General features: G+C 34.4%; 1 protein-coding gene across 1 annotated transcript in view; it reads right to left on the bottom strand.

The window, feature by feature from the left end:
* Positions 1–22,088, bottom strand: part of LOC149807809 (uncharacterized) — a 243,214-nt gene that overhangs the window by 129,513 nt on the left and 91,613 nt on the right. Inside the window, exons 7-10 of the mRNA XM_089960550.1 lie at positions 17,974–18,049; positions 14,172–14,205; positions 11,204–11,342; positions 5,931–6,039 (exon numbers count right to left, since the gene is read on the bottom strand). Of these exons, the coding sequence (XP_089816676.1) occupies positions 5,931–6,039; positions 11,204–11,342; positions 14,172–14,205; positions 17,974–18,049 (358 nt within the window). The remainder of the gene's footprint in view (positions 1–5,930; positions 6,040–11,203; positions 11,343–14,171; positions 14,206–17,973; positions 18,050–22,088) is intronic.

Raw genomic sequence — 22,088 nt, 5'->3', positions numbered from 1 at the left:
ACTGTTGTCTCCTGCCATTGGGTTGGGATCTATACTGCACATTTGATTGTAAGGATCACTTGTCCCTGGTCCACCAATCATCCCTCTGCTGTGGCAGGGGCTGATTTTTTCTAAACGCCTGCGAGGGTTGGATGGCGAGTTGGAGGGGCAGTTTCTGAGCTGCCTGCTTCTGAACTTCTTCAATTTTTCCTCCAAAGAGTAAAGGTGACCCAAACGGAGTCATCCGTAAAGCCAGAGTATGATGGGGATTGAGCGACATCGACCGCAGACATGCATCACGTCATATCAGGTCTAAGTTGGCAGAAGCAGTCAACACATTAGCCATGGAATGGTGAGCTGCCCTGTTAATAACTCTAGCAATCCAGGCCGTCACTTCCCAAGCGTGGTCATTGTCAGATTTTTCTGCGAGTCGGAAAATGGCTAATGGAGCCAAGTCTAACATTGAAGACGTAGCGACTATGTTCCGGACTAGCTTTGACGTGGCATGGAACACATTTTTGTCCACTTTGTAAAACAGTGGAGCGGACATGTGAACTGCTGCCATATTTTTGTCCAGGGCTGGAAGATCTGTACTGAAGGTGTCTGAATGAGTTTTGTACCAGCAACACGAGAACGTCGCTGGTACTTGGCTTTCTGAAAAGAACGCCTTAGCATTCCCCGGATCACCTATTCGTCCTGATAGATGATCACTGATCTCCTTAATTTTTGCCAACCGGGCAAGGAGCCGGAAGGATGGCGTCTCTTCCTCCCCGTCAAGATCTACAGACGCCTTAACTTTGTAGTCTTGAGTGGCGGTAGGAGGTGGAGGGCATTCTGAAGTTGCCAACACCCTATAAATTTCTTCCACTGCTGCCTTGAAGCCAAACTCAGTCCGTTCCATGGTTATATCTGTGTACGGCTGATTTGCAGGAGTTTCATCACCCTCACTGTGTGCCAAGTCATGTTCTGTAATAGCTTGCATTTCTGGATAGAGCATACCAGGTGGAATAGATGACATGATTCCATCATCATTAACACTGTCACTAACTCTCTCTTGTGGATAAGCCGTGAACATATGGACGGACGGCCCTGCCAGATGGTTTGTCTGGCTTGTGGTCGGTCTGAATGTTGGCGACGGTCCTGCTATCACCAGTACCGGCTGCTCCAATGGCCTGGCTGGATGGACAGATTTCTCAATAAAATCTCCGCCATAGTAATGGTATGTTGCCGGCGGTACAGCTTGACAGATGGATTTATCACTAAAATCCCCGTAAGTCATGTTTGGTCGGACCATTTTAGCATTAGGGTCCCCATGCTGGGACAGTTGGACGGCCGGTGACGTAGAGGTTGTATAAAGATATGGATCCGATGGATCCGGTAAAATCCCCATGCGTCCTGACTTACAGGCCCGAAGCCATGCTTGGACATGCGGGGGAACTTACGCCCACTGGGCAGCCTAAAATTGAGGGAACATTCCCCCAATGATGTCAATAGCTGCATCGTCATTTCCTGGACCAAACGATGCATCTGTTCAAAGTTGGACTGTTGTACCCTGTCAACATTATTTTCCTCCATTGCCGCTGATGTTACTGTGGCTGACGGTTGCAAACGACGAACTTTAGGTGGAGGGGGGACCCCAACATCCCCCACAAGGCTCGCAATGGAGGCTGTCTTCGGATGTATACTGAGGATATCAATGCTATCTTTCTTCGACTTATTCCGTCTATCCCTCCCTTTTGCATCCTTCTGGACTACATCAGCCCACGTTTGCTCTGTCCAAGTATTACACACGCTGCATGGTATAGATGATGTACACTTGGTACATACAATACAAGAGTCATGGTTGTCTTCTTTTGCTTTGAACTTTTTGCATTTCATGCATTTGGTTGACATTTCTACTGAAACGACACAAGAAAAGAAAACAAAGCATAAATTAGCAATTCAGCATGTTATTAATTCGCTAATACCACAACCGTTACTAATGGAGTAAGCGAAATTAGTCAGTGTGGCGTTAACTCTAAATTGACAACACGGGTTCCACGATAGCATGTGTAACAAGGTCTTCAGTAAACAAAATCCGTAAGGGTGACAAAGTTACTCAATTTTGAAAAAAAAATTGTTAAAATAATGTATACAACCTGTAGAAGAATGATTGTCCAACGCAATAAATCCAAATTTAACTTCGGATGGTCCAATTTAATGCTAAGATGGCTTGGATTGTTTGGAGGTATAATGTACGTGTTATCCGTACAAGCGAAGCTTAAAAACTAGTGACACCTGGCGGTGGCAAGGGGAGGTAAGGGGCAAGAGTTATTGTCCTTTGGTCTATATGAGATAGACCAAAAAGACAAATTTTCGTCTTTTAGTAGGGCTGGATTCGAGAGGTAGCAGGCTTATATCCCTAACGTTAATGTGATCGGGGAACATATTTGAAGGAGAAACACTGAAATCCATAAGAGTAGTTCAGCTTTAAAATACAAATGACCATGTGGATATTTCTGTTTGAGTAAGTATGGATTCCATATTAAATCCATATGTAAAATTTTGTATGGGCTGGCATGCACAAGTATTTTTTCATATCACTACAATATTTTAACTGTGATTTGTTTTCTTTTATTATTGATATCCTATCATATGACATGTTACAGGTGATAAAATACTTTTAGGACTCAGAGACAACTCTTTTGTTTGTTCTGCAATGTTTTTGTTTCTTATCATAGTGAAATTTCCAAACAATTTCTAATTTTATAAAGAATTGATGCCTGCTTAACTTTAAGGGTTTTTCTGGTTCTTTGTTTAGGTTTGAACTAATTGCGCATGCTTGAAGAGATCCTCATGCCATGGCTTCACCTGTACAACAAAAATTAACAAGTTAATCCCAATATTATAATGCTTCCGAAACCTCTCCCAGTAATCTGTATAAATAAAATTAACAAATGAGTTCATCCAAAAAATTAAAAATCAATATTTCTGACCAATATAGCCATACTTCATACCTTAAGAACAAGGTTTTAGTTGTGAACGTAAATCTTGTCACCAATACAAGCACATTTAGAGTAGCCTACAGAGGAAACTAAGAGTCTCTCAAGCCTGAGATATAGGTCAATAGTAACTTACTTTTGGTATGGATGAATTACTCTTTTTGAGATGCATCTACATAATTGTCAATATTGATAAGTGAAGGTGAAATAAGGTCTAAGATAATAAAGATGTAACAAATGGATGGCTGAAAATGCAAAAGTCAGTCAAGCATGAAAATTAGGCCAAAATGATCTAGTTTTGATATTGTAAAAAGACTCACCTTAATATGTTTCCATATGCAATTTTCATGAATGTAGTTGAAATAGGGTCTAAAATATTGGTCATGTAACAAAGAGTAAAAGACAAAACAAGTCAGTCAAGCATGAAAGCACGATAAAATTGACCTACTTTTGAATCAAATTGCATCCACAAATTATTTTCAGCCATCCAACAAACCAATGAAAATACAAAGATCACTAAAGTGTTCCAATTATGTCACAGTGACCAAGATTTGATGGACTATTTTTATTTCAGCTGAACTGCATTTTCAATTAGAATCAGCTACATACTACTATAGTGTTTTAGTAAAAACCCTGTGTCCGTTCTGAAGAAACAGACACAAAGATTTTCAAAGTGTCAGCAGGGAACAATTTTATTTCAGATGAACTAGATACAGGTAAGCATGTGTCAAGTTTCCTGGCAATGCTCCAGAAAGAGTAAAACAAACTTCTGCTAATGGAAGGATGGAGGAAGAAGTGGACTACAATCTGTATAGCTCAAAAATACCCCCCCAACCATCTCAAGATGGCCATCTGTTATAGTAAAATAAATTTTCACATTCTGGAAAGTTAAAGCAGCATAATGTTCCCCCAGGGCCAACTACCTATAGTAAGAAGCAATTTAGCAAAAATCCCATATTAATAGACATACCTTCAAGAGAAATAGCAGGGACCCCCGAATGGCTGAGTGGTCTAAAGTGCTCTCTGTTACGGATCACTGCCATCTCACCTGTCTGTGTGGGTTAAAGTCTCGGATTCAGCTAATGTGGGTATGTAAGAAAGCTTGCCAGTAGCTTCCCGTGGGCCAGTGGTTCTTTCCGGGGTTTCCCGGGTTCTTCTTCCACCATTAATACAGGCCGCCATGTATAGCCAATCGTGTTCTGAAAAATGGCATTAAACCCTACAACAACAACAACAACAACAACAAGAGAAATAGTGATAACATGCCTTTAAAGATTGACACCATGTCCATCTTATTTGAGGTCTTATACCAGGCATCATCACAGCAGTATCTAGATATTATAAGCAGCCTTTAGTGAAAATCAATTTCCAGGTGGTCATCTCTTTGGTTAAAGTAGCAACATCAAGATTTTAATGATGGCCAGCATGGTAGTCATACTGAATTTTCAAGAAGTATGATTATCATTTTTGACCAATTTTCACAGTAGTTTAGGAGGAGTACTGATAACAAACTTGTATTAAGGGACAGACAGACAACAGGCAATTCCATAAACTCAACTGGTCTATGACCGATTGAGCTAAATAAAAAATTTAAAAAAGTACATGCAAACCATTACTTTTGGTCATGACCCATGGTCCCTTATTAATTTCTCCGATGGCTGAATGGAAGGAACACTTAAGTGACTCACCATGATCTGTAAAGAATGATGGATGACTGCTGAATGGAAAGAACACTTAGGTGACTCACCATGATCTATAAATAATGATGGATGACTGCTGAATGGAAGGAACACTTAAGTGACTCACCATGATCTGTAAAGAATAATGGATGACTGATGAATGGAAATAACACTTAGGTGACTCACCATGATCTGTATAGAATGATGGATGACTGCTGAATGGAAGGAACACCTAGGTGACTCACTATGATCTGCCAGAATGATGGATGACTGCTGAATGGAAGGAACACTTAGGTGACTCAACATGATCTGCTAGAATGATGGATGACTGCTGAATGGAAGGAACACTTAGGTGACTCACCATGATCTGCCAGAATGATGGATGACTGCTGAATGGAAGGAACACTTACATGACTCACCATGACCTGTCTGAATGATGGATGACTGCTAAATGGAAGGAACACTTGGGTGACTCACCATGATATACCAGAATGATGGATTACTGCTGAATGGAAGGAACACTTAGGTGACTCACCATGATCTGTAAAGAATGATGACTGACTGCTGAATGGAAGGAACACTTAGGTGACTCAACATGATCTGCTAGAATGATGGATGACTGCTGAATGGAAGGAACACTTAGGTGACTCACCATGATCTGCCAGAATGATGGATGACTGCTGAATGGAAGGAACACTTACATGACTCACCATGACCTGTCTGAATGATGGATGACTGCTAAATGGAAGGAACACTTGGGTGACTCACCATGATATACCAGAATGATGGATTACTGCTGAATGGAAGGAACACTTAGGTGACTCACCATGATCTGTAAAGAATGATGACTGACTGCTGAATGGAAGGAACACTTAGGTGACTCACCACAATATACCAGAATGATGGACGACTGCTGAATGGAAGGAACACTTAGGTGACTCACCACAATATACCAGAATGATGGACGACTGCTGAATGGAAGGAACACTTAGGTGACTCACCACAATATACCAGAATGATGGATGACTGCTGAATGGAAGGAACACTTAGGTGACTCACCATGATCTGCCAGAATGATGGATGACTGCTGAATGGAAGGAACACTTAGGTGACTCACCACAATATACCAGAATGATGGATGACTGCTGAATGGAAGGAACACTTAGGTGACTCACCACAATATACCAGAATGATGGATGACTGCTGAATGGAAGGAACACTTAGGTGACTCACCATGATCTGCCAGAATGATATTTGACTGCTGAATGGAAGGAACACTTAAATGACTCACCATGATCTGCCAGAATGATGGTATTAACACAATGGAGCATTTTCTGATTGTGTAACCCATTCACAAGCTGAGATATTATCTTGTCCATTGATTCCAGCATCTCATTAACCTGTCATAAGTAAAAAATATGATTAAAAGTACCTAAATGTATAATGCACTGAATAATATAAAAACCCATATTGTTTTCATGACAACATAATATACCGCATATACATGCTTATAAATTGAGTCCAACTACAAACAACATAGGCCATGATCTGCTATTGTATAATGTGCCAGCAGACAAGGGTCTATGTTGTTGGTTCTACTGATTACTCATAGCAAAAGCAGAGACTCAACTTATAAGCAAGCATAAATGGTACCTGTCTGTGAAACGGGAAAAATATTCCAGTTGAATGTATTGTCCAAAAGGTGGACTGCCTCTCTCAAAATTCACAAAAACAAGACACTCCCATTATTGTTAAGCCTTCTATTTTAACAATCAAGAAAAGTACTCTAACATTAACTGTAATCTAAAAAAATGTAACATTAACTTTAATCTAAAATACTGTAATATTAACATTAATCTAAAATACTGTAATATTAACATTAATCTAAAATACTGTAACATTAACCTTAATCTAGTATAATGTAATATTAAGTTTAATCTAAAATACTAGTGTAACATTAACCTTATTTTAAGAAAAACTTTAACATTAACCCGAATCAAGGAAACTATAACATTAACCTGAATCTAATAAACTGTAACATTAACCTGAATCTAAAAAACTGTAACACTAACTTTATCTAGAATACTGTAACATTAACCTTAATCTAATAAACTGTAAACATTAATGTTCATTTAAAAAACTGTAAAATTAAGCTTGATCAAAAATACTTTAATTGCTATTAATCTAAAAACTGTGACATCATTTTTAATCTAAAAATCTTTAAGTATTAAACTTTTTCTAAAATACTGTAACATTACCCTTAATCTAAAAATTGTTAAATTAAACTTAACCCTTTACCTCATTTTTAGGCCTTTGATACACATGTAGCAAAGTTACACAGTGCAGTGTGCTATAAATAGAACACCTATTACCTATTCGATTCCATACACACAGGCATGCCGTTAACTGTTAAGCAATGTAGTTTATGTTACGTTTAACAGCAATTTTAACCATTTTACATTTTTGGTACACATCTATTATGTATGGAAAACTTTAAGAGCAAAGTCCAATCATTATAGCTGTGTAATTATTTTTTATGGAAGAATTTTAATGTGCTTTCAACTCTTTAGAGAACTCATTCCCCGTCAAGTCAGTGAAGCCGTGTGACCAACCATAGTTACCATTTCTCATACTTGAAATTTACAAGTATTTTTTCCACATCTACATCATTAAGTCATCTGAATTTGATAATTTATAAAAACTAATTGCTGCCTACATCAATATCAGAGCCTTTACATAAGTTATTGAAGCTTTCATTGTTGTGATTTTAATCATGAAAACTTCGTAGGTACTGAACAAAATCTGTGACCTCCGTTTTGGAGAGTGGAGAATATGACCCAATTACTTTATTGTTGTTGTTGTAATGGGGTTTAATGCCATTTTTCACCGCAAGATAGGCAATACATGGCATCCAGTATTAATGGTGGAGAAAGAACCCAGGAAAACCCTGGAATGAACCACCAACCCACGAGAAGCTACCAGCCCCCATTACTTTAAACAGCAGATTTTGACCAGAGCATAAAGAGTGACCAAGTGATCTGATGTAATGGTCAAATGCAGAAATGAATGAAGTATCTAATAGAGGGTTTTCTCCAAAGGTGGCACTACGAAAACCCACCTAAAATGGCTGATGTTTACAGCAGGGGTCAAAAGGCGCTTCCATGTGAATGGAGTAAAGGCGTCCAAAGGTGCTTCCATGCGAATGGAGTAGAGACATCCAAAGGTGCTTGCAGCCAGTAAAGGGTTAATAAAAAAATTCTAACATTAACCTTGATCTAAAATACTGTAACATTAACCTTAAATCTAGAAAACTGTAACAGTAACCAACCTTAATCTAAAATTGTAACATTAACCTTGATCTAAAACAACTGTAACATTATCCATAATCTAGCAAACTGCAACATTAACATTAACATACAAATCTATAACACATTAACTTATATTTAATAAATTGTAACATTACCGTTATCAAATAATTTTTATATAAACTTTAATCTAAAAACTGACATTAACCTTGATCTAAAACACTGCAAATTACAATAACCTTAATTTAAAATTATTTAACATCACCCTTAATCATAAAAAACTGTAACATCAACCTTGATCTAAAACACTGTAACATCAACCTTGATCTAAAAACTGTAACATTGAAATGAATCTAAAAGAATTACATAATCCTTAATCTAATTAACTTTAACATTAACCTTAATCTGCCAAAAATTTTAACATTAACATTAAATAAGAGTTTAACATTGTTTTTTCTGAGTTCATCGTGGTATAAACTGTCAGTTGCCGACTCACATGGCAAATAACGCCCGAAGGGTGTTATGTAAGCTGTGTGAGTCGGCAACTGACAGTTTATACCACGATGAACTCAGAAAAAACAACGTTAAACTGTTATAATTGAAATTTTAATTATTTATTATGTTATTTTGTTTGCATCATTAAAAAACAGAAATCTTAATTGATCGTAGTAATACATGTTTGTGGTTTTTCTGTTACGTAGCTATTTATAGCACTTGGGATGTCCAGCTTGATCGCAATAAGGTCATCATAATACCAGTCCTTCAACCAATGGAAGCCACATTTTTTCAATTATTTTTTGTTTGTTTGTTAGAATGTTGTATTTCTTTAATGCTTACTTCATGTCTGCCTTAACTGGCGGTGTTTATCTTATGCTGTACACATGACTCTATTTATAGAAGTCAAAAAGTAGTTCTCCTTACAGTTCATACAGAAATGAACGCAATTCGTTTTGATCACGTGGTAACATTCTGACCAATGGAAATGTTACTTTCTTGTACCTGCTACTGGCATTGCAAGTATTCTAAAATAACTGTAATAGTAACCTTGATCTAAAATACCATGACATTAACTTTAATCATAAATACTGTAACACTAACTTTAATTTAAAAAACTAACATTAACCTTGACTTGAATTTTTTTTAATGTTAACATTATTTTAAACGCTGTAACAATAACCTTGATCTAAAACAACTGTAATGTTAACCTTAATCTAAAATACTGTAACACTTTTCTTCATCTAAAAAACTTTCATTAACCTTAATCTAGAAAACTAACATTAACCTTGATTTGAATTTTTTTATAACATTAAAAACACTTTAAACACTGTAACAATAACCTTGATCTAAAAAACTGTAACGTTAACCTTAATCTAAAATACTGTTAACACTTTCCTTAATCTAAAAAACTTTCATTAACCTTAATCTAGAAAACTGTAACATTAACCTTAATCTAAAAAACTTTCATTAACCGTAATCTAGAAAACTGTAACATTAACCTTGATTTGAATTTTTTTATAACATTAAAAATACTTTAAACACTGTAACAATAACCTTGATCTAAAACAACTGTAACGTTAACCTTAATCTAAAATACTGTAACACTTTCCTTAATCTAAAAAACTAACATTACCTTAATCTAGAAAACTGTAACATTAACCTTAACCTAGAAAATTGTAACATTAACCCTAATCTAGAAAATTGTAACATTAACCCTAATCTAGAAAATTGTAACATTAACCCTAACCTAGAAAATTGTAACATTAACCCTAATCTAGAAAATTGTAACATTAACCCTAATCTAGAAAATTGTAACATTAACCCTAATCTAGAAAATTGTAACATTAACCCTAATCTAGAAAATTGTAACATTAACCCTAATCTAGAAAATTGTAACATTAACCCTAACCTAGAAAATTGTAACATTAACCCTAATCTAGAAAATTGTAACATTAACCCTAACCTAGAAAATTGTAACATTAACCTTAATCTAGAAAATTGTAACATTAACCTTAATCTAGAAAACTAACATTACCTTAAATCTAGAAAACTAACATTACCTTAAATCTAGAAAACTAACATTACCTTAATCTAGAAAATTGTAACATTAACCCTAATCTAGAAAATTGTAACATTAACCTTAATCTAGAAAACTAACATTACCTTAAATCTAGAAAACTAACATTACCTTAAATCTAGAAAACTAACATTACCTTAATCTAGAAAATTGTAACATTAACCCTAATCTAGAAAATTGTAACATTAACCTTAATCTAGAAAACTAACATTACCTTAAATCTAGAAAACTAACATTACCTTAAATCTAGAAAACTAACATTACCTTAAATCTAGAAAACTAACATTACCTTAAATCTAGAAAACTAACATTACCTTAATCTAGAAAATTGTAACATTAACCCTAATCTAGAAAATTGTAACATTAACCTTAATCTAGAAAACTAACATTACCTTAAATCTAGAAAACTAACATTACCTTAAATCTAGAAAACTAACATTACCTTAATCTAGAAAATTGTAACATTAACCCTAATCTAGAAAATTGTAACATTAACCTTAATCTAGAAAACTAACATTACCTTAAATCTAGAAAACTAACATTACCTTAATCTAGAAAATTGTAACATTAACCCTAATCTAGAAAATTGTAACATTAACCCTAATCTAGAAAATTGTAACATTAACCTTAATCTAGAAAACTAACATTACCTTAAATCTAGAAAACTAACATTACCTTAAATCTAGAAAACTAACATTACCTTAATCTAGAAAATTGTAACATTAACCCTAATCTAGAAAATTGTAACATTAACCTTAATCTAGAAAACTAACATTACCTTAAATCTAGAAAACTAACATTACCTTAAATCTAGAAAACTAACATTACCTTAAATCTAGAAAACTAACATTACCTTAAATCTAGAAAACTGAAACAATACCCTTAATCTAAAATACTGTAATATTAACTTTAATCTAAAAATAATGCAACATTAATCTCCATCTAGAAAACTAACATTACATTTAATGTAAAATATTGTAACATTAACCTTAATATAAAAAACTAACATTACCTTAAACCTTTTTACAATACACTTATTCTAAATTGTGGATGAACGTACGGACTGATGGACAGCAGCAAAGCAATATCCTTGAGGCCATACAAATTGCTAAAGTAAAATTGCTGAAGTAATATTTGCTTCAGGCAACCCTGGTAAAAATAAACAATAAAGAGAAAACCATCCACCTTTTGACTGTAGGGTCCATACTCGTGTCCCCAGTGATCAGGCTCACTGAAGTACAGGGTTATAAAGTCTGGACGTTCTCCTTCTGGAAGTCGTAACCATTCCAGGACAGTGTCCACCCGCTCTTCAAATGGAACTGACCTTTAGAGAATAAATGTTTAATGTACCATACAATGATGGATGACAGCCGAAATATTCTTACAGTAATGATAGGACTTTGTTTTAAATTCTGTTTTTCCCTCTAAAGAAACAAAATTATGTTATAATTAAAGACATTTTTTTTAGCTTCTATGAATTGTTATGTATATCTATATCTTTTGTAACTCCTGGTACATGATTTTATCTAATTTTTATAATTTTTATTTATGGCTATAATGTGTACAGAATATCTTTATTTTGTTTTGCCAATGTGACTTGAATCTGTTAAGATCATAATTTTGCATAGGATCTATAAATAGATGTTAAATGGATGTGTTGACAATTATTAATAATAATGTTAATAATAAGACTTAAATGGTGCTTATGGCTTAATTTCTCAGTGGTGAATGGAGTTTCAACATTTCTAGAATAAATCTAACTTCCCATTCGTTGGGCTTGGTCACATGCATAGGTCAAAGCAATGCAAAATAAATAGTGTATTCTGTCACCTGGGGTCTATTGCAAAATACAGTTGCAATATACGGTGTATATAATGAGAGAATAAAGCAATCAGTTTCATTCAGATTTTGGAGTCATTCACACTTATAGTGTTCCTGTGGTAAGTCTGTAGGTGTGTTTTATAGTGTACTTAAAATACTATTTGAGAGGAAAATGTTTGTTTGGACTGTTCATTGAAAATAGAAATGTTCATTATTTGGACTAAAATATTTTAATTCTGGAACCATTATAAATTATTTGAAAGAATTCTGGATAATGCCATCTTGACCTTGACCCAGTTCTTGGAGGACATTTCCAGTTTTGAACTTTATAAGAACTTTTCATTCAATTAGGACTTTTATAGACCTTTATAAGGACTAGTTTAGATTCACTTCATAATACTGCAAGTTCCTCTCACATTTTCATTTATAACTTTGATAATTAAATAGTTTGTTAAGTTTTACAAAACTTGTTGGTTTTGCTTTTTGTTCTATTACTTAGTTTGTGATCACAGAGTCATAACAGAATACAAATTCGTTGTGAATGCAAGATTCTTCATGCTGTGCTTCATTAAGATACCATTTACTTCTGATAGGAAACAATATCCAGTTTGTTAAACTGAGCCACAAAACCTAGCATGATACTAAGCTTTCAAATTTTATTATGTATCATGACATTAGATATTTCTACTTCAAAACTGTGACACTGGCACCTGACTTGTTATTAAATGAAGAAACTGGGATTTCTTCAAGTGAGGTCTAAGACAGCATAATACACTGTGACATATAATGAAATGTTACACAGCTAATGACCCACAATTACAGGTATCACATAAATTCACCAATACAAATCCTGTGGATGTACAGGTAACAAGATCTAAATCATATTATACTGTGTAGCTAATAATCTTAAATCAGCAATTTATTTCTGAGATTAAAATATGTATGTGTATTTCTAACTGCAACTATTTCTTTTTTTCGTTCTCTAGAGCTCTATTGAAATAAATGCATACTCTTAATTTAGTGCCAATTATTCCAATGGAATCATCAAATGAAGACAACTTTACACTCTCAAAATGATTCATCCCAATTTTTTAATTAGAGGATCTCAAATGGGTAATGATTTAATAATGAATTTATGAAATGAGTCCAGTTATTGCAAGCCTTTTTGAGCAAAAGCTTAACGTTATTCAATGAGTTTCATAAATTTATTATTAAATCATTACCCATTTGAGATTCTTTTTATCACGTAGTTTTTATTTCAGTGGAAATTATTTGGGTATATAGAAAAATTAATAATTTTTTCCATTCTGACAAATGCTGCACCTTTCATTTGTTGTGCATAAAGCAAGTCCAAAACAAAGTTGAACTTGTAAAAGTTGATTATGCTATTTTACAAACTATAAATCAAAGAACAAGTGTCCATCCGAATAAACTGAATATTTTATAAAAACAAAATCAGTTTTGAACACAGACTGTCAAATGTGTGTGATGTCACATATGTTTGATATGGTATACAGAACCGATTAGAGTCCATGTTCACCCTAAAATGTCACTTTCACAACTAAACATTACACTGTTGCGATATTTATGTAAAAAAAGAAATTCCAATAATTACTGTAATGTATTTGGGATTGGATATTTGTTGTATTTCATTTGGAAAAGTAGACTGTACAGAAGACATAAAGAAATTTCTTTTAAAGTCAGATTTGCATCACATATTTACCACATATATATGCTGTACTTGGATGAAATTCTGTCAGTTGGGAATCCAGTTTATGTCCACATTCTTCTGTGAACATAGGTGAGTTTATTTACTTCTATAAGTTAACATTTAAACCACGCTTGTACATAAGGTGGATTCTATGTTACAGATATACCGCCCTCCCCTCCATGATCACCCAAAACCTGCTATCAACTGAGCAATACCCTCAGTTTCACTTCTTGTTGTTTTTGTCTTTATCCCATTCTTCATAAGATGATGTTGTTATTCATGATATAACAAAACTCTTTGGGGGTAAATTGGCCATATTAAGACATAACAGGCCATTTTGCCCCCAATTCCCTCTCATGAGTCGAAAAATGACCTCCAAAATGTTCACTGAAAACAAAAAATTCCAGAAGGTAGGGTTAACAAAAGTTTTCCCACAGTCACAGTCAATCAGTAAAGAAAATAATGCACAATCATTTCATGGGCTTATTTGGACCAATCAGAATCATGCAAAGTGAAATGTAACATGTTGTGATATAAATAATATAAAACTGCACATACTATAATAAAATTATACAGACAATATGATAAAGTAAAATAAAGAATGGATAAACGGATGCTGACCCATTATATTTCTTCCAAAAATCTGGAAAAACTCCTGAAAAAGAAGAAGAAAAAACCATTCAAATTCTGACACAAGATAAATGCAGACAGGCCAGCATATTACGATTTCTCTAATAAACTTCAAAAATGCCATTGGCAGTATGACCAGATTCAAAACCATGAACAAGAAACACAAGTGGGTCTGATATGCCTCACTTGACTTAGAGAACTTAATAGCTGACTAAGCAGGCTTATGTAATATTATAAGTAACATTTATGTAAACTATCTCCCAACTTCATATTAAGTTGATTCTACCTTTTATTATAGTAGATCTTTCTAAAAATAAATGAACAATTAATATGCATAGTCTCCTTCCCTTAATCAAATTCATCCAAGAGCTTAAAGGTGAAGTCCACAGATGATGCTCCGTGTGTTTGTGATCTGGATTTTTAATGTAGCTTTAACGATTTTTCTGCAATATCTCTACAACATCCGCAGTATGGTAGCTTGTAGTGATGTCTAGCATTGGAGCATCATGCCACAGACATGTAGAATGATGTCCCACCAAGTCACATGATCCTGACACCAGGCCGACCAGTCCTAACACTAACCTCTTAATGCTACAGTACCTAGCCACACAGCTGTCAGTACCATTTTTATCAGTCTTTGTTATGACCCATCACCTCCCGCATCCGAGGCGGATGCTCTAACCACTAGCCCACCAGAGCGTTCATAGATGAAACTCTAATTTACTTTCTAAAAAAATCAAATGTCTTTTACACTAATCAAAATTATAAGCCCTATGGTTTCTTCACTCTTGGTAATTAAATTTGAAAGTGGGGTCTTTTAAAATTTGATGATATACATGCACTGTGGTGTCACTCATTTCACTGTGTAAGAAATTTCATGAATTATGTTATTAACCAAACCACAAATTAAAAAATCCTATGAAAAATTAGCTACACATGTAGCTAATGCAGAAACACCCCATCCATTTTCAAACTGAAAACACACACATGTGCCAATGCATTGTACTCTGAAAACAGTAAAATACTGTTAAACCCCACATTAAAGCAACCTGCTATTCCAATTTTTTGTACCCCAATTATCACGTTAGTGTGGGGTCGCACTGTATATTTATCTCTACAGTATCCAGTACTTGTAATCTCCACTCCATGCCTTAAATGAATAAATTGTCAGATCAATAAGGATAGAAAGAAGGAGAAAAAGTATAATTTATTAAAACATTTTTATATTGCTAAAACTGTTTACTTCACATGTGGAATGGTGACATTATTTAAACTGAGGGGGTCTAATTAAACATATACGATATTTCAACCACTCTCTTAACCCATTACCTCATACAACCATCTTTGGACGCCTCTACAAAAGTCGCATCGAAGCGACTTTTGACGCTTCTACAAAAGTCCCATAGAAGCGCCTTTTGACATCTGCTGTAAACATCAGCCATTTTACGCCGGTTTTCGTAGTGCCACCTTCAGGGAAAACCCCTTATTAGATACTACATTCATTTCTGTGAATGACAATTACATCAGATCATGTGGTCACTGTTTATGTACTGGTCGATATCTGCTATTTAAAGTAACTGGGTCGTAATCTCCACTCTCCAAAATGGCGGTCGCGGATTTCATTCAGTACTTACGAAGTTTTCATGATTAGAATCACAACTATGAAAGATTCAATAACCTAGGTAAAGGCTCTGATATTGATGTAGGCAGCAATTAGTTTTTATAAATTATCAAATTTAGATGGCTTAGTGATGTAGACACAGACGAAAAACTTGTAAATTTCGAGTATGAGAAATGGCAGCTCTACGGTTGGTCACACGGCCTCACTGACATGACGGTGAACGAATTCTCTCCAGATTTTAAAGCACATAACAAATTCTTTCGTGATAAATAATTACACAGCTATAACAATCGGACTTTACTCTTAAATTGTTCCACATATAATAGATGTGTACCAAAAATGTAAAATGGTTAAAATTGCTGTTAAACGTAACATACACTACATTGCTTAATAGTTCACAGGCAAGCTATGCGTATGCGGTCGACTAGGTAACCTGTGTTCTATGTATAGCAAGCTGCACTTTGTCACTATGCTCTATGAGGTAAAGGGTTAATGCCATAAGAAAATACCGATGGTGCAACCTTATGGAAAGTTTTTAAAGGAGCTGACAACTGAGCTGCACAGACTGTTGTTGTGGAGTTTAACGCCATTTTTCAGCACACGATAAGCTATACATGGTGGCCAGTATTAATGGTGGAGGAAGAACCCGGGAAAACCCCGGAAAGAACCACCGACCCGCGAGAAGCTACTGGGAAGCTTTCTCACAAACCCACATTGGCTGTATCCGAGACTCGAACCACCACAGACAGAGGTGAGATGGCAGTGATCCATAATGGAGAGTGCTTTAGACCACTCGGCGCCCCCACAGTCTGTTATACATTAGTTCCCTTTCATACTGAGCATTCAGAAGTAAGTATGCTTTAAGCAACTGATCCAGACAGGTGTCTGATTTGTGTGATACTGATGACTGTATTGTTTCAATCATTCATGGAATCACAGTTTCTTACGTATGATTTGGGTTTTTTTGTGTTCTTTAGTTTAGGTATTTATTAGAGGTTAATCCAAGAAATTAATATCAGTAACATGCAAAATTTGGTATGCAAATCAATGAATTCAAAAACAAGCAAAAATATCTCTTGTTCACAAAAGTATAAAAATTTAGACCAATAAAAATAAATGAAACCACAGTAAGTAAATGTTCCAAGTTTGATCAAAATCAAATCGAAAGCATGGCCTCCTAGAGTGATATCAAGTGAATGTGAGATAGTAAGGACACAGTACAATGGAATAAGTCACTTGGACTTACAACCAGGTCAGCTAAAATAAAAAGTGACCTAGTTTTCACTGTTAACTGTAAATCTTGGCATGAAATATTTACATACTGAAGTCATGTTACTCTACAAGCAACAGTGTCAAGATAAAGTCTTAATGCAAACACTCATCTCAGTGCTGATAACAGATGGATGGACTTACATATATCATTTAACCCATTAGCTGGACTAACTTTGCAATCTTGCCAAAACTTAATGGGGGGGGATCATTCTCACATTATTGTCATTTTTGCTTCTACCTCACTATATGTACTCCCTTATAAGTCCAACTGCAAAGATCCTAATCTGCTGTACCACAATGCGGTTGTATATCAAGGTTTATGTTGTGTTTTACTAATTACTCCTATCAAACTGCACAGACCCAGATCTGCTGGTGCATTATGCAATGCCATTTCTGGGTCTGTGCAGTTTGTAGTTGGACTTGTCCTATAAGCAAGTACATATGGTACACACATAACAACTTTTTTAGTCCTGTTCCCAAGTATTCCAGCTTTGCCAAGTTCCACTAGAAAATGTAATCTATTTATGAACCTAACATGAATTTTAAAAATAGAGTAATATGCAATTCCTGGTCAAGCCAATCTAAAGTTTTTTGTCCTTTAAGGCATGAATACACAGGTTATATGATATACTGATATAGTGAAAAGCAAAATTTAGGAAGCTATCAAGTCCACTGGAAACGCTGAAGAAAATGATAACAATAATGTAAAAGCAATTTCATTATTTAATAAGTAACAGGAATCAATGAAATTAAATCCACATGAACAAAGCAATCCTGATAGATACTTCTAAAACCAGATTGGCCCCATGAAATTGTGTCCCATGAAACCATCAGTTTACTCATATACCATGAAAGTTTATCCCCATAAATATTTCTGATCTTACAGTAATTGCAGTTCACCTGTAATGTTGACATCACTTCCAACCCAAAAGAAAGATGCTGTTCTTTTTCCTTGCTTCTTAGCTGTGATCCAAAGCTGAAATGCATGCAAGAATAAATAAGAACCAAATTTCCAAATTTCAAAAGTCTGATGTGTTGAACTGATTTTAGAATTTGACTAGGTTTCCTTATGTGATTAGTCAAGTTGCTATTATGTGTACCATATGTACTTGCTTATAGGACCTGCACAGACCCAGACCTGCCATTGCATAATCAAATCAACTAGTTTTGCTTGGCTTCTTTCATATTTAAAAAAAAACTAAAACTTACATCCAATCAAACCTTTGATTAATTTATTTGTACAAGTTGTTTTCAAGGAAACTGCCAATCATCTGTTGGGAGAATAGTTTTATGGAGGTAACATAAAAATACCTAGTCATCTGTTGGAAAGATACTTTTAGAGAAGGCATAAAAATACCTAGTCATCTGTTGGAAGGATACTTTTAGAGAAGGCATAAAAATACCTAGTCATCTGTTGGAAGGATACTTTTAGAGAAGGCAAACAAGGAAACCTCCAGTCATCTGCTGGGAGGATAGTTTTACAGGAATCACATAAGGAAACCTAGTCATCTGTTTTGGAAGGATATTTTAAAGAAGTCACTTAAGGAAAGCTCTAGTCATCTGTTGGGAGGATAGTTTTATAGAAGTCACATAAGGAAACCTCCAGTCATCTATTAGAAGAATAGTTTACAGGAGTCACTTAAAGAAACCTCCCATCATTGGTTGGGAGGATAGTTGTATGGAAGTTAAACTGTAAGAAGCAAATCACAATGCTCAAAATAACCAAAAATGTCCAGCATTTTTTTAATCATTATATATACATTTTTTTTAATTTATAAAATCAGGTATAAAAATGTAAACATAGCGCATGACAGATTTCAATCCAATGTGGGAAACCACAAACTGAATTACAGAGATGGACTAGGAACAAGGAATTGCCAGTGAGATGTTATCTCAAAAGCTCTTTCATTCTTCAAGAGTAACAAGTTACCTAGGTTCTGTTCTTTTACAGAGTTCCTTAACCTGACTTCTTACTCAGACATTTTATTAAGTTATTAATATTTATAAAATTCAAATCAATTTGTATTTATGTAACTACCTTATATACTCACTTATAAGTCAACTCAAATTTCAAACTGCACAGATCCAGATCTGCCATCAAGTAATGCACATCATATCTGGGTCAATCAGTTTGTCAGTTTGTTGGGAATAATCAGTGAAATATACAACAGAGACCATGATCTGATGGCATACTGTGTGCCAGTAGATTACAGTCTATGTTGTTTGGAACTGTACCTGACTATACATAGGATAATGGTATATATGGTAACCATGCTCATTATAAAATATAAAAACTTGAAACTGAGCGCACACTGAAGCTTAGAATCTTTGTGAACCACTCAATAAGGAAACCAAACCAGTCTATTCAGATGATATGACTGATGACATTATTAGAGAATTTTACAATATTGTTTTTGTTTAAATTATAAATGTATTTAAAAGGTTGAATGACATTCAGTGGTCTGCCTCTTGTAAGGGAACCACATCTAGAACAGGAATGTGGCCTTTGAAGTAGCCTTTGTAGAGGGGCCACACAGATGTAAATAACAGTCACACAGATGTTAATAATAGTTATACAGATGTGAATAATACTTACACATATGTAAGTCACAAAACTGTGAATAATAGTTACACAGATGTATGTAATAGTCATACAAATGTAATAGTCACACAGTTGTGAGTAATAATTACACAGTTGTGAGTAATAATTACACAGATGTGAGTAATATTTACACAGACGTGAGTAATAGTCACAAAGATATGAGTAATAGTTACATAGATGTAAGTAATAATCATACAGATGTGAGTAATAGTCATGCAGATGTAACAGTTACATAGATGTGAGTAATAATCACACAGATGTAACTTTAATAATAGTCATACAGATGTAACAGTTACACAGATGTGAGTAATAGTTACAAAGATGAGAGTAATAGTTACATACAAAACATGAAAGATGCAACTGATTTTTAAATATTTAATATTTTCATTTAAAATACATAAGCATTCTATGGAATGAACATGATAAAACTTTATCAACGTAATTAAAATAATTATGAATAATCATTATTTTGTGGTGCAAAACCAACTTGTCAATAAAATTCGGGGCAAAAACATCTGATTGTAACTATTATTTTCTATCCATTCCATTTTCCTACTGCTGTACTACAAAATGAACACAGCAACTGTTTATTTGAATATTTATGACAATAAATTTCAAAGTAGTGATCAAAATTGCATTAATTTAGTTTGCTCTCACTCTTTCCTTTAAACTCAGAATCATTGCAATAAACTTTTTCAATCATTGGTAATATGAAATGCTATGTATTTCCTGTATATCTTGGGACAAGATAAAATAAATTACTTTTTCCTGTCCCAGAACTTGCGGTGAAACTTCTTTTCACCAAGGTTGTATGTCCCATGACTTAAAAACAAAATAAATTTGTTTGAATTTGTGCCCCCTCTTACGTAGTACATGTTACAATTAAATAGATAAACAAAATGCTTATTTGATAATAAAATGAAAGAAACTAACCTAGTATTGTTATCTCTTATTCCTTATTTTTTCATCATGATCAGTTTATTACAGACAAAAATATATATCACAAACCCCATATATGTAGCATATGCATCCATACTGTAGAGTGTATCAAGTATGTCAGATAACACACAACACACTGCTGACTGACCTGAATATGGAGAAACAAATCATGTTTTGTTGTACTCAAAGGTTTGAATATGTTACCAGACTAAAAACTGGATCCAACAAAATTGCAAATGACAATCTTTTAGCTGGCATGTGTTACTAAACTTATAATTAAAGTAAGTACATGCTGTGTATACTATTCATCCTGTATAGAGATGTCAAAATTTTTCCAGTGTACTCTGATCTCATTCGTGGACAGACTGTCATTAAGAATCGATTAAAAGGTGTTAGAATTTAGACAACTGGTACAGATAAAAAAAACTTTAATCCTTGCAGTTTCCACAGCAGGAGATGTGTTGCCTCCAATAAATAATTTTTCACAGCATGAGGAGCTAAAAAATATTCATGCATCAAAGGATGGATCATTCATCTGCAGAAGGATTGGCTGATGAGGCAATACTTCAGTGGATTAAAGAGTTTTTTGGTCAAGTATACAGTTTAATATTTTTCTTAAAAATAAAATTTAAGTTTGATTGTATTTTCTGACATGTAATTTTAAAATGATTTAAAGGTGTCCCACAACTTACAACTCAAAATAAATTATATGCCCCAGAACATACAGTGCACAAAATAATTACTTTGAAAACTAATTTATGGTGTCCCAAGAAATACAGTCTCCCAAACTATACACTAAATACATTACAAAGGAAGTTAGCTTGTCACACAATCAGCTGGTTTTTGTCTGGTACTCATTCCAGTGCATGAATCTAAGAGTGATGAGCCAAAATGGATAATTGAATTACTTACTTCAGTGTATGTGTTAAAGTTAGTTTACATGCATGTGGAAAAGATGGCAGTGTGTGGCATTTAGAAATCAACAAATACTTGTGATATTTCTGTCTGTACACTCCATTACATTACCACTTGTCTCAAAGGTAAACTGGACATCTTTTACACCAATTTGCCAGCTGCTGGCCATTTTAGATAGGTAGACATCCTAGATTGGTACTTTTCATTTATAATTTATCACATAGCTGCAAAGTCGAGATTTTGTTTCTACACATTTTGCTGTGTAATATCACTAAAGTTGTTTTTAAATTTAACTGTGAAAGTAACTGGTGCTGCACATACAAATGTACTTCAGCAAAAATACATAAAGTTCCATTTACACAAGCTTCTATAATTTTGTACCATCTTTTCCCTGTCAATGCAAACACTATGCCTTGTATTCGCCCCGAAAGTTTAAGGTATTCACACTGTAAATTTTTGGCAACCAATCAGACAGGTTAGATGCTGGTATGAACCTTAATGGGGGTGACCTCCCTTGAATAATCACATGCTACTGTTGTCTGTGTCATACCTTGCAATC

This window comes from Sinohyriopsis cumingii, chromosome 1 (assembly GCF_028554795.1).
Source record: "Sinohyriopsis cumingii isolate HCF-2022 chromosome 1, ASM2855479v2, whole genome shotgun sequence".
Lineage (NCBI taxonomy): Eukaryota > Metazoa > Mollusca > Bivalvia > Unionida > Unionidae > Sinohyriopsis > Sinohyriopsis cumingii.
Note: the sequence above shows the minus strand (reverse complement) of the source record. Positions and strands in the feature narration are given on the sequence as shown.